Raw genomic sequence first — 14,011 nt, 5'->3', positions numbered from 1 at the left:
AACCGCTGTTGGTTACAACTACTTGTGTTGTCAGTCCAAGTTTGAAGAGGTCATTATGCGAGGATGTCAAGATATCACACAACATCTTAGGTCCACTAAGACCTTGAACATGCTGTAGAAGGAAGCTTAACCACAGTAGCCTCAGAAGGAGAGTAACCATTATCTAACCTTCATGTAAAATACTTTAATTTCATTGGTCAATGACGCTTTAACAAGTTTTCGTGTCACCCCTCCCAGGAGGGCGACAACTGGAAAAAATATTACGCGCTGCCACGGTAACCGCCAAGCTCTCCGCCGAGAAGCTGGGTCGCTAACAATCGCATGACGTCATAATATGACGCATGCCGTGCCCGGAGTTCGATCAGCTGTTTTTGTGTTCACTTGTACAGATTTTTTTTTCCGACTTTCACTGCTTTTTTAAAGCTATTTTATACATTGGGTGGTTTCCACACTCAACTTAAACACAATTAACCCATTTTATAGCGGTTTTAAGCTTGTCAGAATATGTTTCACTGATTTTAAAAATTCAGTCGAGAGGCAGACGCCATTTTGTTTACATGTCATATTATCAATCCGGTCAGCATTGTCCTTTGTCCAAAGGTTCTGGGATGTCAGTAGACCAGGAAGAGCTGGAGCATGTGTGTCCCCTTGTTCCTGCTTTAGTCATCTAAAACAAATAACAATAGGCATACCTATCTTATTGAGAATTGGAGAGAAGCTACCTTAAAATAACTACATGTGATCGTATTGTTAAGTGTTCTTAAACTTTCACATTGTGAAATGCGTTCATAAAATAATTACACAATGGTCTATGTGTGTTTGTCACCTTTGCCGATATATGATATCATTAAAACATATACTTGACATCAAGAACTCAAGAACAGCATTTGTACTGTGTTTAACAAATAAAAGTAAAGTTCATACCTTATTTTTCTTATCATTCATGGTTAGTTTCCACGTCAGCCATGACTGACTGACTGACTGAGTTTTGGTTTTACGCCGCTTTTAGCAATATTCCAGCAACATCACGGCCGGGGACACCAGAAATGGGCTTCACACATTGTACCCATGTGGGGATTCGAACCCGGGTTTTCGGCGTGACGAGCCAACGCTTTAACCACTAGGCTACCCCACCGCCCTCGTCAGCCATGAAGGGTTGGTTGGTTGGTTGTGTAACGCCGCACTCAGCAATATGGCGTCTTCACGGGGCCACCAAGAAGGGTAGGTGTTTGGGTTCACAGCTGCTGGGTTGTGGAGACGTGATAAATCCAAACTCACTCTTTAGCCTGCTGAATTGATTTCAGCATAAGGCCTTGTAAAGAGGATGGGTGATTTCAAACAGTTGATGTGCCATTAAATAAGGGACAACTTAAAATATTATTTGGCACATTAATACTAGATAATAAAATGAACATTATTTTCCAAAAATATCCTGATATTTTCAAACATACAGAGGTTCATGTAACGCATCAAAAGATAGTCATGGCCATTTTCACAACCTTTGCAGCCCGAGATTGAGTGTGTTGATTAATGTCATGCTTAGGGGCGGTGGGGTAGCCCAGTGGTTAAAGCGTGCGCTCGTCACGCCGCAGACACGGGTTCGATTCCCCACATGCGTACAATGTGTGAAGCCCATTTCTGGTGTCCCCAACATGATGTTGCTGGAATATTGCTAAAACTACACTCAATCACTCACTCACTTACTGTCACCTTGCTGTTGGTTGAACCTGCTTAATTTGACATTACTAGGGATAAATATTTCAGTGTGGAAACAGTCAAGGATCCATTTGATACTATCAGTTGTTATTTATTTTAAAACGAAATTGAATTGCTTGTAAAAACAATGATAACTATGTTTTATAAATAATTAGCATAATCGCCAACGGCTGTAGTGATAGTGTAAATCTAGCTAGTGTCCATGAAGGAAGCAAAAGTACCGCAAGTCCCCTTGGTCCCTAGTATAGTGATCTACCTTCAGTTACTGGCGATCTATAGCCTGTTATATATTGTATTGTCTGCAGTGTTAGATTAAACGCTTGTTTTACACCAAACTCTGTGATATTCTAGTTGTTTTGACTGTCCTTCGTCATCAAGTTTGAATATTCGGGTTTATGTCACTATATGGCTGAAGTACTGCCGATAGGACATTCAGTTTATATTCTTCCTGTGTTAAAGATGTTCTGGATTTGAAACTGTGTCTAACTACTACAGCCCACGATCTGCAACACATTCCGATAATTGAACAACATGTATGGGTACACTGTTGATCCATGAATAGGTGAGTGAGTGAGTTTGGTTTTACGCCGCTTTTAGCAATATTCCAGTAATATCACGGCGGGGGACACCAGAAATGAGCTTCACACATTGTACCCATGTGGGGAATCGAACCCGGGTCTTTGGCGTGCCGAGCAAACGCTTTAACCATCAGGCTACCCCATCGCCCCTCCATGAATAGGAAAGTGTTGGAGGTTGCTGAAATATGAAATAAAGTTGGACACATACGTTTAAGTCTGAGAGCAAACACGTTTTGTAACACATCTTATAATTGGGATTACACAATGTCATTTAGAAAGTGGTCAAATATACCACAGGTCATAATCATCTGGGATTACGCTTTTTCAGTAAAGTACAGATTCTAGTACACGTAGCTTTCGGCTCTGGGAGCCGTACCAGTTTACACTTGTCAGAGGGGTACACAAATTCTGTGATATAGACTACCAGTGGTCCGACTTCCATGTTTGCGGTTTAGTGGGTTAGATGGCTGACTTTGTGTGGTGGCGATTAGGTGCCTGACTCCGAGAATGAGAGTTCGATTCCAGGATGGGACCCAACAAAGGTGCCAGAATCGGTACTTTACTGAGAAAGTGTAATCTCAAATATAACCTGTCTTACATTTGACAACTTTCTAAATGACGTTGTGTACTCAAAACAAAATGTGGTCCGAAAGTTTTTACAGAAGATGTGTGCAAACTCAGTGGTAGGTCATCTTTCTATGTAGGTCATCTTTCTATGAATGTCATCTTTCTATGTAGGTCATCAACAACCTACATTTGTCTTCAGTTACGACCTTCTTCCATTCAATATTGTCTTGTTTGCGTGTTGCGAAAGGGCAGTTAAGTACATCAGTGCGCCGTATCCCGAACAGCATATCTTCCTGTTGACCTCCCTTTGTCTCAAAGCTTTTAATCAATATTGTGTAAGCGGCGATATCGTGGGTTAACATCTCCATATTATGCTTTAGTTCCACTAAAGTGGTAAATGTTTACATTATGCTTAACTGTCGGATTTTCGCAAACAGAAATCTGGCCGACGTGGTGTATTCCACTGTAGTCCACCAAAGTCCACCAAGATTATAAATCAGGTTGTTTTTCCCAAAATGTTTACTATGGGTTAGTTTTTCGCTGATCCTTTTAGATATGTTTTATTAATAATTTGCCTTTTAGGCTCCGTGGAATATGTATAGGCAAATATTCATTCTACAGCACGAAAGCAAACTTTTAAAAATCTAGATAAACATCGCCCTTTAAACTTTTCATTGACCTATTTACATAAACCGACTTTAGAACAATATAGTTAGTCAAAATGACGCTGAAAACATACGTACCGGCATACACTAGAACCATTTTTATCCATTGAATTGGCAAAAAAAATCTTCAGAAAGTAGATATCTAACAAAGAGTGTAATCTACCTTCAGAGTGACTTCAGTCATTGTATGAGAAAGATGTTGGTGACTCTGATAATCCTTCTAACGAGTAGCTTATCATCGGCCTATATTGGAACTGGATGGGGAATTAAATCCATAAAGTTGTCGGGCGTTTTAGTTAACACCAATATTTTAACTGAATTTCCAAACGCCCTTAGCGGCTTCCTATGCGTTGCCCTTTGCCTCCAGAACGAGGCTTGTGTGTCTGTATTCTACAGACGACAACAACGACGGTGTCAGCTCCATGATGTGCTGTTCATGTCGCCGCAGGACGGAGAAGAAGAGGCGGATACAATCTACTACAGCGTCAGAACGGGTGAGCATATATGCACATTATGGTATTGTTCGCAGGGTAAACAAAAATACAAAATGTACGTTACCGGTTCCATTGCGTAAGCAATGGCGTTGTGTCCAAATGTGAATTGGTTTATTTCTTGTGAGTGAGTGACAATATTTTATAAAGGTGAGTAGGCGAATGGCATTGTAGGCAGGATAATCCAAAGGTGAATGTTGTACCATTTGTTTTATGAATGAGATTCAATTATTGAAAGGTCTGTTCAACCATGTTCAGTAACGTGCCATAACTGAAGGGACAATTAATTGACATCATGAATTAGTAAGTGTAAATTGTTACATATATATTTGCTCACCAAAGACAAAATATACAACTGACCTACCTACTATTTGGTAATGTAGCCCTTGGACGTGTAACTTTTCAATATCATGCGAACAATGCTCCTGTATAAGTTCATGATGCAGTCAACAGTGTCTCCCGTGAACATCTGGAAGATCTTCAGTAACCCATGCTTGTCAGAAGATCTTCAGTAACCCATGCTTGTCGGAAGATCTTCAGTAACCCATGCTTGTCGAAAGATCTTCAGTAACCCATGCTTGTCGGAAGATCTTCAGTAACCCATGCTTGTCAGAAGATCTTCAGTAACCCATACTTGTCGGAAGATCTTCAGTAACCCATGCTTGTCGGAAGATCTTCAGTAACCCATGCTTGTCGGAAGATCTTCAGTAACCCATGCTTGTCGGAAGATTTTCAGTAACCCATGCTTGTCGGAAGATCTTCAGTAACCCATGCTTGTCGGAAGATCTTCAGTAACCCATGCTTGTCGGAAGATCTTCAGTAACCCATGCTTGTCGGAAGATCTTCAGTAACCCATGCTTGTCGGAAGATCTTCAGTAACCCATGCTTGTCGGAAGATCTTCAGTAACCCATGCTTGTCGGAAGATCTTCAGTAACCCATGCTTGTCGGAAGATCTTCAGTAACCCATGCTTGTCGGAAGATCTTCAGTAACCCATGCTTGTCGGAAGATCTTCAGTAACCCATGCTTGTCGGAAGATCTTCAGTAACCCATGCTTGAAGATCTTCAGTAACCCATGCTTGTCGGAAGATCTTCAGTAACCCATGCTTGTCGGAAGATCTTCAGTAACCCATGCTTGTCGGAAGATCTTCAGTAACCCATGCTTCTCGGAAGATCTTCAGTAACCCATGCTTGTCGGAAGATCTTCAGTAACCCATGCTTGTCGGAAGATCTTCAGTAACCCATGCTTGTCGGAAGATCTTCAGTAACCCATGCTTGTCGGAAGATCTTCAGTAACCCATGCTTGTCGGAAGATCTTCATTTACCCATGCTTGTCGGAAGATCTTCAGTAACCCATGCTTGTCGGAAGATCTTCAGTAACCCATGCTTGTCGAAAGAGGCGACTAACGGGATCGGGTGGTCAGGCTCGCTGACTTACGTGTCCCAGCTGTATAGATTGAACCTAATGCTGTTGATCACTGGATTATCTGGCCCAGACTGCATTATTTACAGACCGCGGCATATAACTTGATTATTGCTGAGTGCGGCGTAAAACTAAACTCACTCGCCTTGCAGTTCTTTGGTAGGTTTGATGTTATGACCACGCATGTTTTCAACTCTCTTTTGATACGAAGCCTAATGTTTCTATATTGACGTTCATATCTGGAGAGTGTGCAGGCTACCTGAAGGACAGAAATTGGTTGTCAAGTTTGTAGTCTATCACAGACCGATGGCTCTCAGTTTTCATCGGCACCATCTGTTGATCACAATAGTTTAAATATGTTTGTACTTTCTGCAAACAATAATCTTTGACACAACGAATCAGCACACCATTGACGCGGTTGCTCAGAATCCTCGGTCTACCAGTTAGCTGCCAAATGTTCCACACTTCCACTCTCACAATAGCAATGAATAACACCATGCACAGTGCTCTCGAGAAGATGACCTATTTCACGGTACGATTTGCCGTTCAAATGCAGGTCTTTAAAAGTTTTCATAGGGCAACAGAACGTTCCTTTTCTGAACGCGTGGCACGCGATCCTTTGTGACGTCTTCCGTTTGTGGGATAAATCTCATAACATAGCATCTCGCGGTTCCAAAGTGAGACGCTAAACCGAACACGTCGTTGCCTTGTCACACCTTCGGCGTCTCATGTGTCCGGCACGATACTGTAGATGGCTTAAGTCCAGCGTTAAACAACAAAATATTACCCAGGCATTTGTTGTAAATATTCATGTGGGATTGTTCATGTGTATCTCAGATGATTGTCCGTCTGGCTACGTCCACAACCGCCTCATCAACATCTGCTACCAGCTTCATCTCAACAAAATCAACTACAACGACGCTCTTGCTGACTGTACGACAAGAGGGGAACACTTTGTTGTTATTGACAGCGAGGACAAGCAGAACCACATGGTCAAGCAGATCAAGTCGTCGTCAGGTTAGCATATTTAAATCACCGCCCAAACCTTACTCTTATTGTGCTGTATAAACTTTCCAAACGTTTTTAATGGACCAAACTAAATTTCCACTTTTTGTGTATTCTTGAAAGACAAACCTTGTGTTTTTAATGGTAGGCAATATTGTGTTGTTCAGTTTTGTTTCACTTTCTACATGCATATTGATGAGCAGTACTGCCTGTGCGTGTGATTGAAAGTGGTACCAACTAAAGATTCTGTGGAGTAAATGAAAGATTCCATGTTTCTATTGAGTAAATGAACGATTCTGTGTTTCTATTGAGTAAATGAACGATTCTGTGTTTCTATGGAGTAAATGAACGATTCTGTGTTTCTATTGAGTAAATGAACGATTCTGTGTTTCTATGGAGTAAATGAAAGATTCTGTGTTTCTATGGAGTTAATGAAAGATTCTGTGTTTCTATGGAGTAAATGAAAGATTCTGTTTCTATGGAGTAAATGAAAGATTCTGTGTTTCTGTGGAGTAAATGAAAGGTTCCGTTGTAAATGAAAGATTCTGCCTTTCTATGGGTGAGTGTGTTTAGTTTTGTTTTACGCCGCACTCAGCAATATTCCAGCTATATGGCGGCCCGTTTCTATGGAGTAAATGAAAGGTTCTGTTTCTAAGGAGTAAATGAAAGATTCTGTTTCTGTGGAGTAAATAAATCAGCTTAAAGAGGATGGCATCTTTTTGAGTGCAGTTTTACCATTTCATGTATCAGGAATTCTAAAATGGGCCAAAATATTTAACATTAAAAACGTACAAAATGTGGAAATGAAATGTTTCAGACAGTCACTTAAATGACATATTCTTATCTTCAAAGAATAAAAGAAAATGGATGTGTGTATGAAAGTGGAAACAAATTTAGAATCTGTGTTCTTATGGTTCCATAACATTAAACATAACAGGAGTTGCACCTTTCTGAGTTAAGTCTTTCCTTTGCGTGTATCAGAAATACTTTAACACTCATGCATACATTTACACACGGATGAGATCATGGTGTATTAAAGTATTCAATAATAGTGAGTCGTTCTTATTTTCAGGCACTAGATATTGCAGTTATATCATCGATGGGTCGGATGTTGCTAAGAAAGGCCAGTGGGTATTTCATGATGGCCGGAATATGACACGCTTCTTCTGGGCTGAGAGCTATCCCAAGAATGGCACAGAAAAGAATCGCATTATCCTTAAGGCAATTGACAACTTTCTTTGGGTAAATAGGAGAGGGACAAACAAATGTTACATCTGTGAAAGGGATGTGTGACATGCACTTGATGTCAATCACTGGATTGTCTGGTCCAGACCTGGTGTATTTACAGACTGACGTCATGTAGCGTCGTTTAACAACAAACACACAAACTGTATTTATGTAAGGAATGCATCCTGATGGGAACAGATACACCATGCTAAACAATATCTCATCAACCAATGTGTGATCGGAACAGCAAGACAACAAATGCTTAGAAAACATTTAAGTAACCAAATAACGTGAAATGTGAAATACACTCAACCTTTCACTTTTTGTTAAAATGTCTTAACTTACGCACTTCTGTGGCTGGGGTTCAACAGATGACTTTTTTCAATATATTTAACGCCGCACTCAGCAATATCCCAGCATATGGCGGCGATCTGTAAATAATCAATCTGGACCAGACAATCCAGTGATCAACAATATGAGCATCGATCTACACAGTTTGGATACAATGACATATGTCATCAAATCAGCAAGTCTGAACACCCGATCCGCCTATTACAACAAGCACGGTTTGCTGAAGACCTAGTTCTAACCCGGATCTTCACGGATCAATATATTTATGAACCTGAACGAACAGATACTCAAATCAGCAAACTTCAAAATAAGTTCAGGAATGTATGTATTTTCCTCCTACCTTGGCACTTTACGACAATACATACTGCAATAGCAATCAAGAAGGCTGTGTATGTACTAAATGTACGTTGTTGTTGATTATGTAACAGTCGTGTTTGTTTTGATCTTTGTGATGTAATGCCATTGTTTAAGTTCAGTGTATGACTATGTAATCGATGATGTATTGCTTCAGGTTGTGTCTGGTGAAACTGACAAAAGTGACTTATAAAAGAGAGCCATACTGGCAAATGCCGGTACAATTTCGTGACATCCAACCAGATTTATTTTAAAATGTATTATTATTGTGCGATCACTAAACTGTGAGACATTATCCACTTGAAATCCTTGCATTGTTGTTGTGTTTTATTGTATGATCCATAAACATGCTGTTGTGTGTCCGACAGTCATAAAACAATGTTAAATCCTTTTCAAGAGTCAAAGATTTGGACACAACCTACTTTGATTTTACCATTTTACTCTTTATCAAAGTTACTGAATTTCATTTTCGTACGTTCAACAAATAACATATGTACACACATGTATATGTTGTGTACCTCTTCAATATCATGAATGAGCTGTACAATGTATGCAACTTGATGCATATAAGATCACACTGATGTTGGGTTGAAGGGTTTATCTTGTAAGAAATGAACCTGTGAATGACAGATGTCATCATACGTGTACGTCTTGTGTATATCTTCTCTGAAAAAGAGACAGATTTCAATACTGTATACGTGGTTTGATAATATGTTTACTACCCATGCAAGAGTTTACAAAATATACTACAGCACTCATGCAATCACACGTCTTACCCTCTCAAACAAAAAGGTTTTACGAAAATAAATCATTTACTTTGACAATCCTTGACTTAGATTTTATTGCAGCACTTCTTCGAGTTTGAAATAACCTATCAATGGTTTTCACTGTAATATTTAACACTAGCTAACTTCTCGCGCATTCCTCATTTAAAAACTAACGAGAGCAAAGAGTCAAAACTATAATCATACTTACAAAATTAAAAAACTACCAAACATGTCCAGTCTGGAATCATTTGAATCCGCCTGGGGTTAATCCACAGACTATGGCGCTTTACATTCCCAGAAAAGATGGACTATTGAGTTCCGGTTTGATTGTGATGTTATTCACGTACAGAGGCCACCGGTCCATTATACAGGTCCAGTGAGTGAGTGAGAAAGTATGGTTTTACGCCGCTTTTAGCAATGTTCCAGCATTAGTAGCCATCACAAATTGCACCCATGTGGGGAATCGAACCCGGGTCTTCAGTGTGACTTATACAGGTCCTGAGCATGATATGGACTGTTTGACAGGAGCGGTGATAGGAAAAGGGCTAAATTATACATTATATGACATTCTGAATAAAATGGGCACACCAAACAAAACTGGAATTCGTCCTCAACTTTTGGGATAAAACACAATGGACATAACCGTTCATGTCTTGGTATTTTGTGATATCTGCCCCAATCTGATAGAAGTATGTGATTTTACAATATTCATTCTATAAATTTTGACATTAGTTGATATAATGCAATTGCAATACTGAAAGTTATCTTTTATGGAGCAGTTCAAGCTTTGAACAACATTTAATTTGCTTTCGTTTTGAACGTAATACTCAATGGCGTTACATCTTTGTTTGATTAGTAAAGGCTTGGATTCAATAAGGTATTGCTTCCAAACCTCTGCAGATCCATAAGAAAACACCAATGGTTTTACATTTAAATCCCAGCAAACACCACCCTTTCTGCTTTTTGGTATTTGAAGATGTATGTTTTTCTCAACATTGTATATATTACATTCTTGTGATATTAATCTTAACCCAAATCTACAGAGATAATTTAACAGATGTTCTTGCCAAAACTACTTATGCGAAGCTATTTTATGCATTTTTATGTAATCCCAAGGAAAGTTTTCCAAATTTCTCATGAATATTTTCAATATCTGGTGTAACATGGAATCCCCAGACTTCAAAACTTTGATTGATTGATTGATAGAGAGGACAACTGAACATGAATATATTTATATCTAACTTGACACTGTTTCAACAGCAATATTCCCAATTTTAAACTTTTCACGATATCTAAGTTTCCCGCCATTTCTGAATACTATGATTTGATTTTATCAATGTTCATTGTTAGCTGCCATTTGTCATAATATGTTCCAACAACAGACCCACCCATTAAGATTATATAAGCCGCGAAGAGCAAAATGAACAATTTCAAGCATGCAATGTTACATCGTGTGATTCACGCTCCAATTTGTCAACAATGTCATTAATTACAAATGCAATATATAATGGGGACAACTGGTAGCCTTGTCATTCACGTGAAAAGCTTTTAAAGAAGCTCGGATGCCCTGCCGTTCAACATCAGCAACGGCTTCAAGCAAGGGTGTGTCTTGGCCCCGGTCCTCTTCAACCTGTTTTTCGCTGCGTACTTTAGCTACCATGCTGTTAGGGACCTGGGCCTTGGACTGTGCCTGCAGCACTCGATGGATCCATGTTTGACCTCCGCCAGCTGAGTGCCAAGACAAAGACTGTGAACAAGCTCATCCTAGAAGCGCTTTTTTGCTGAAGCCTTCCATCTCTTTGCTCTCCCAATAAGTCTCGGCAAGACCGAAGTCCTGTTCCAGCCCTCGCCCGCCTCCACTTCCCACCCTCCCTCCATCTCAATCGAGGGAACTCAGCTGAAGACCGTGGGCGACTTCAAATACCTTGGCAGTACCATAAGCAACGACGGAAGCCTGGACAAAGAGTTCAGTTCCAGGGCCAACTACAAGGCCAACCAAGCACTCGGTCGTCTGTATGCAGGTGTCCTTAACCAGCACACCATCAAGCTGTCCACAAAGCTGAGGATATACAGGGTCGTGGTTCCTACCAGCCTCCTCTACGGGTGTCAGTCATGGACCCTGTACAGACGACACCTCAAGCAACTGGAGCGATTCCATACGTACAGCCTGAGGTCCATTCTGAACATTCGATGGCAGGACCAAGTTACAAATCTCCAAGTCCTTGACTGACCGAGTCCATCAGCATCGAAGCCATGATAATGAAGAACCAGCTCCGATGGGTGGGGCACGTTGCTCGAATAGACGATCACTGGCTACCCAAACAGCTGCTGTTTGGTGAACTGTGTACAGGCAAGCACAACCAGGGTACGCCACGTAAACACTTCAAGAACTGTTTGAAAGCAAACCTTGCACACGCTGGACTCGTTCCAAAGATGCTTGTGAAAGAAGCACTGGACAGACCACACTGGTGCACTCTAACAAGGCAAACCAAGGACAACTTTGAGGAGAAAAGACATCAAGACATCATCGAGAAGAACAAGAAGAAAGCTAGCCTCAACCACAGATCCGACTGCCTCGGGACAGTTCCCCTGCCCTAGTGCCCCAGCATATGCCGCTCGAGGATTGGGCTGCAAAGCCATCTCTTGATCCCACACCAGACAAAGTCAAACCAGAAGGAAATGTCATCGTCGGACCGACGGACAGGGTAAATATAGGCCATAATGAGAACATTCCATAGAGACAGGTTTGTATTAACAGCGTCTTTAGGAAGGAAACGTTCCATTAACACTTGACTTGAATTTCGTGTTTTTGACGTCACGTTTGCGTATTATTTGGCATTAGGTCATCTACAAAAAGATCGTAATTACACAGGTTATAGTTAGAGTTATCACAAATCACAACTGATTTATTTTCCGTATGTTTGTCAGCCACCGGTTGCCATCGCCATTCCGACCTGCAATGTTTGCAATACTGAGTGAGTGAGTTCGGATTTACGCCGCTTTTAGCAATGTTCAAGCAATATCACGGCGGGGGACACCAGAAATGGGCTTCACACATTGTACCCATGTGGGGAATTGAACCCGGGCCTTCGGCGTGACGAGCGAACGCTTTAACCACTAGGCTACCCGACCGGCCCTTGCAATACTGACTTGCTTCACTTTGCTGTCAACTCCAGGTTCCATCTACCTATAATTACAGAGATCTTCTTGAACCGATCCTATGTATTAAGTTGCATGGTGTAATTAGGATTCAGCCTCCTTCTGATTTGCATCATTTATTTGTTTAACAGCCCAGGTACATCAACCATGGGGGGTATACATACAAGTAAAGGGTTTCACCGCCATGTAGCTGGAATATTGCTGAGTGTGGCCCTATACAACAAACAAAACCGGATTTTAAAGCTTCCTTCTTGCAGACAATGAGACTGAGAGCCGGTGTCGTGTCTCTTATTATCCAGATCTTGTACATCATTTTTCAGATAAATATTAACTCGTTCTTGACGTTCATCTACTTGTATGATCCTTCTGTATTTCGCTAGTTTTGAGATTCATAATGTGTTAGGTCCTTGTGTTTTAATTGCACTTACCTCGTTGTCACAATGTGTTATATTGAATGTTTCCACTAGTAATCATCGACCAGTTTTAGCCCTTACAATTTTTACATCCTACGTCCACACAGGGTTTCTTTCAACAGAAGCCTACGCGCTTTTGTACCTTTTAAACCCCACAACTCTCCATTACTATCAGACTCCGAACTATTGATAGAACTGACAATAGAAGAAATCCTGAGTTGACATTGCTGTTCGAAAGAGCCCCAATGTCAGTGTGTAAACCAATAGATATACAGTTATCAGTTCACATAATGTTCAGGACTACATCGCTTGTTTTGCCAAACGGGATTTGTTTCATGGATTATTATCTGGCATCGATGCTGTATATTTCTATGACCATTTCAACGATAGGTCCCCGGGTGCATCTGTTTATTGTCCTCCGCTGGTGGTACGTAATTAACAGTTTCTCACGGTGAAAGCCGAAATAGTGCGACAATAGAAAGCACAAGTCAATGTACACATCTACTCAGAACATAGCTTTTCAATAGATACCCATCTCTGTTTGCATTAAATCAATAAGTGGACTTCAAATTTGGTCGTCAGAACACAGAGATTTCAGTACGATGGAGATGCTGGTGACGTTGATGATCCTTTCAACGGCGACCTACACGTCAGCTGATGTTAGATCCGTATGGGGTACTAAAAACATGACAGACATTTTGATCAACATCAACATTTTAACTGAAGTTTCAAACGCTCTTACGGACACCCGATGCGTTGCCCTTTGTCTCCAGAATGAGGCTTGTGTGTCTGTATTCTACAGACGGCAACACCGACGGTGTCAGCTCCATGATGTGCTGTTCCTGTCGCCGCAGGACGGAGAAGAAGAGGCGGGTACAGTGTACTACATCGTCGGAACGGGTGAGCATATGTGCACATTATGGTATTGTTCGCAGGATAAACAAGAATACGAAATGTACGTTACCGATTCCATTGTGTAAGCAATGACGTTGTGCCCAAAAGTGAATTGTTTTATTTCTTGTTATTGAGCGGGGCTTGTTTCCTCATTGAAGAATATTCCAGCAAGTTGACCCAGGAAAAGGGCCTGTACACGTAGGAAACAATCGTTTTAGCTACATGCACAAACGCCTGTGTGTACTCTCAGGGAGGAGTGTGATTACACCCCGCTTTTAGCAATATTCCAGCAATATCACGGCTAGGGACGCCAGAAATTGGCCCCACACATTGTACCATGTGGGTTGTCAGCGAACGCTATCCCACCGCTCCTGTACATTCAGGAATCTAACCTACAAATAT

General features: G+C 40.9%; 1 protein-coding gene across 1 annotated transcript; it reads left to right on the top strand.

The window, feature by feature from the left end:
* Positions 1 to 3,962: 3,962 nt before the first annotated feature.
* Positions 3,963 to 7,801, top strand: LOC124263425. The gene is made up of 3 exons (XM_046698056.1): positions 3,963 to 4,020; positions 6,277 to 6,456; positions 7,517 to 7,801. Exons 1-3 carry the CDS (start codon positions 3,963 to 3,965, stop codon positions 7,735 to 7,737), a joined length of 459 nt encoding a protein of 152 aa, XP_046554012.1. The 3' UTR covers positions 7,738 to 7,801.
* Positions 7,802 to 14,011: the final 6,210 nt, after the last annotated feature.

Source organism: Haliotis rubra, unplaced genomic scaffold, assembly GCF_003918875.1.
Source record: "Haliotis rubra isolate DU_JTF1 unplaced genomic scaffold, ASM391887v1 Scf881, whole genome shotgun sequence".
Taxonomy (NCBI): domain Eukaryota; kingdom Metazoa; phylum Mollusca; class Gastropoda; order Lepetellida; family Haliotidae; genus Haliotis; species Haliotis rubra.
This window is presented reverse-complemented; position numbering and strand designations above follow the sequence as displayed.

Excerpts from the sequence above, each read along its gene's own strand:
- LOC124263425 (XM_046698056.1), top strand. The coding sequence starts at position 3,963 with ATGTCGCCGCAGGACGGAGAAGAAGAGGCGGATACAATCTACTACAGC. Across the intron at positions 4,021-6,276 it reads CTACTACAGCGTCAGAACGG|ATGATTGTCCGTCTGGCTAC; the intron begins GTGAGCATATAT and ends TGTGTATCTCAG. Across the intron at positions 6,457-7,516 it reads GCAGATCAAGTCGTCGTCAG|GCACTAGATATTGCAGTTAT; the intron begins GTTAGCATATTT and ends TCTTATTTTCAG.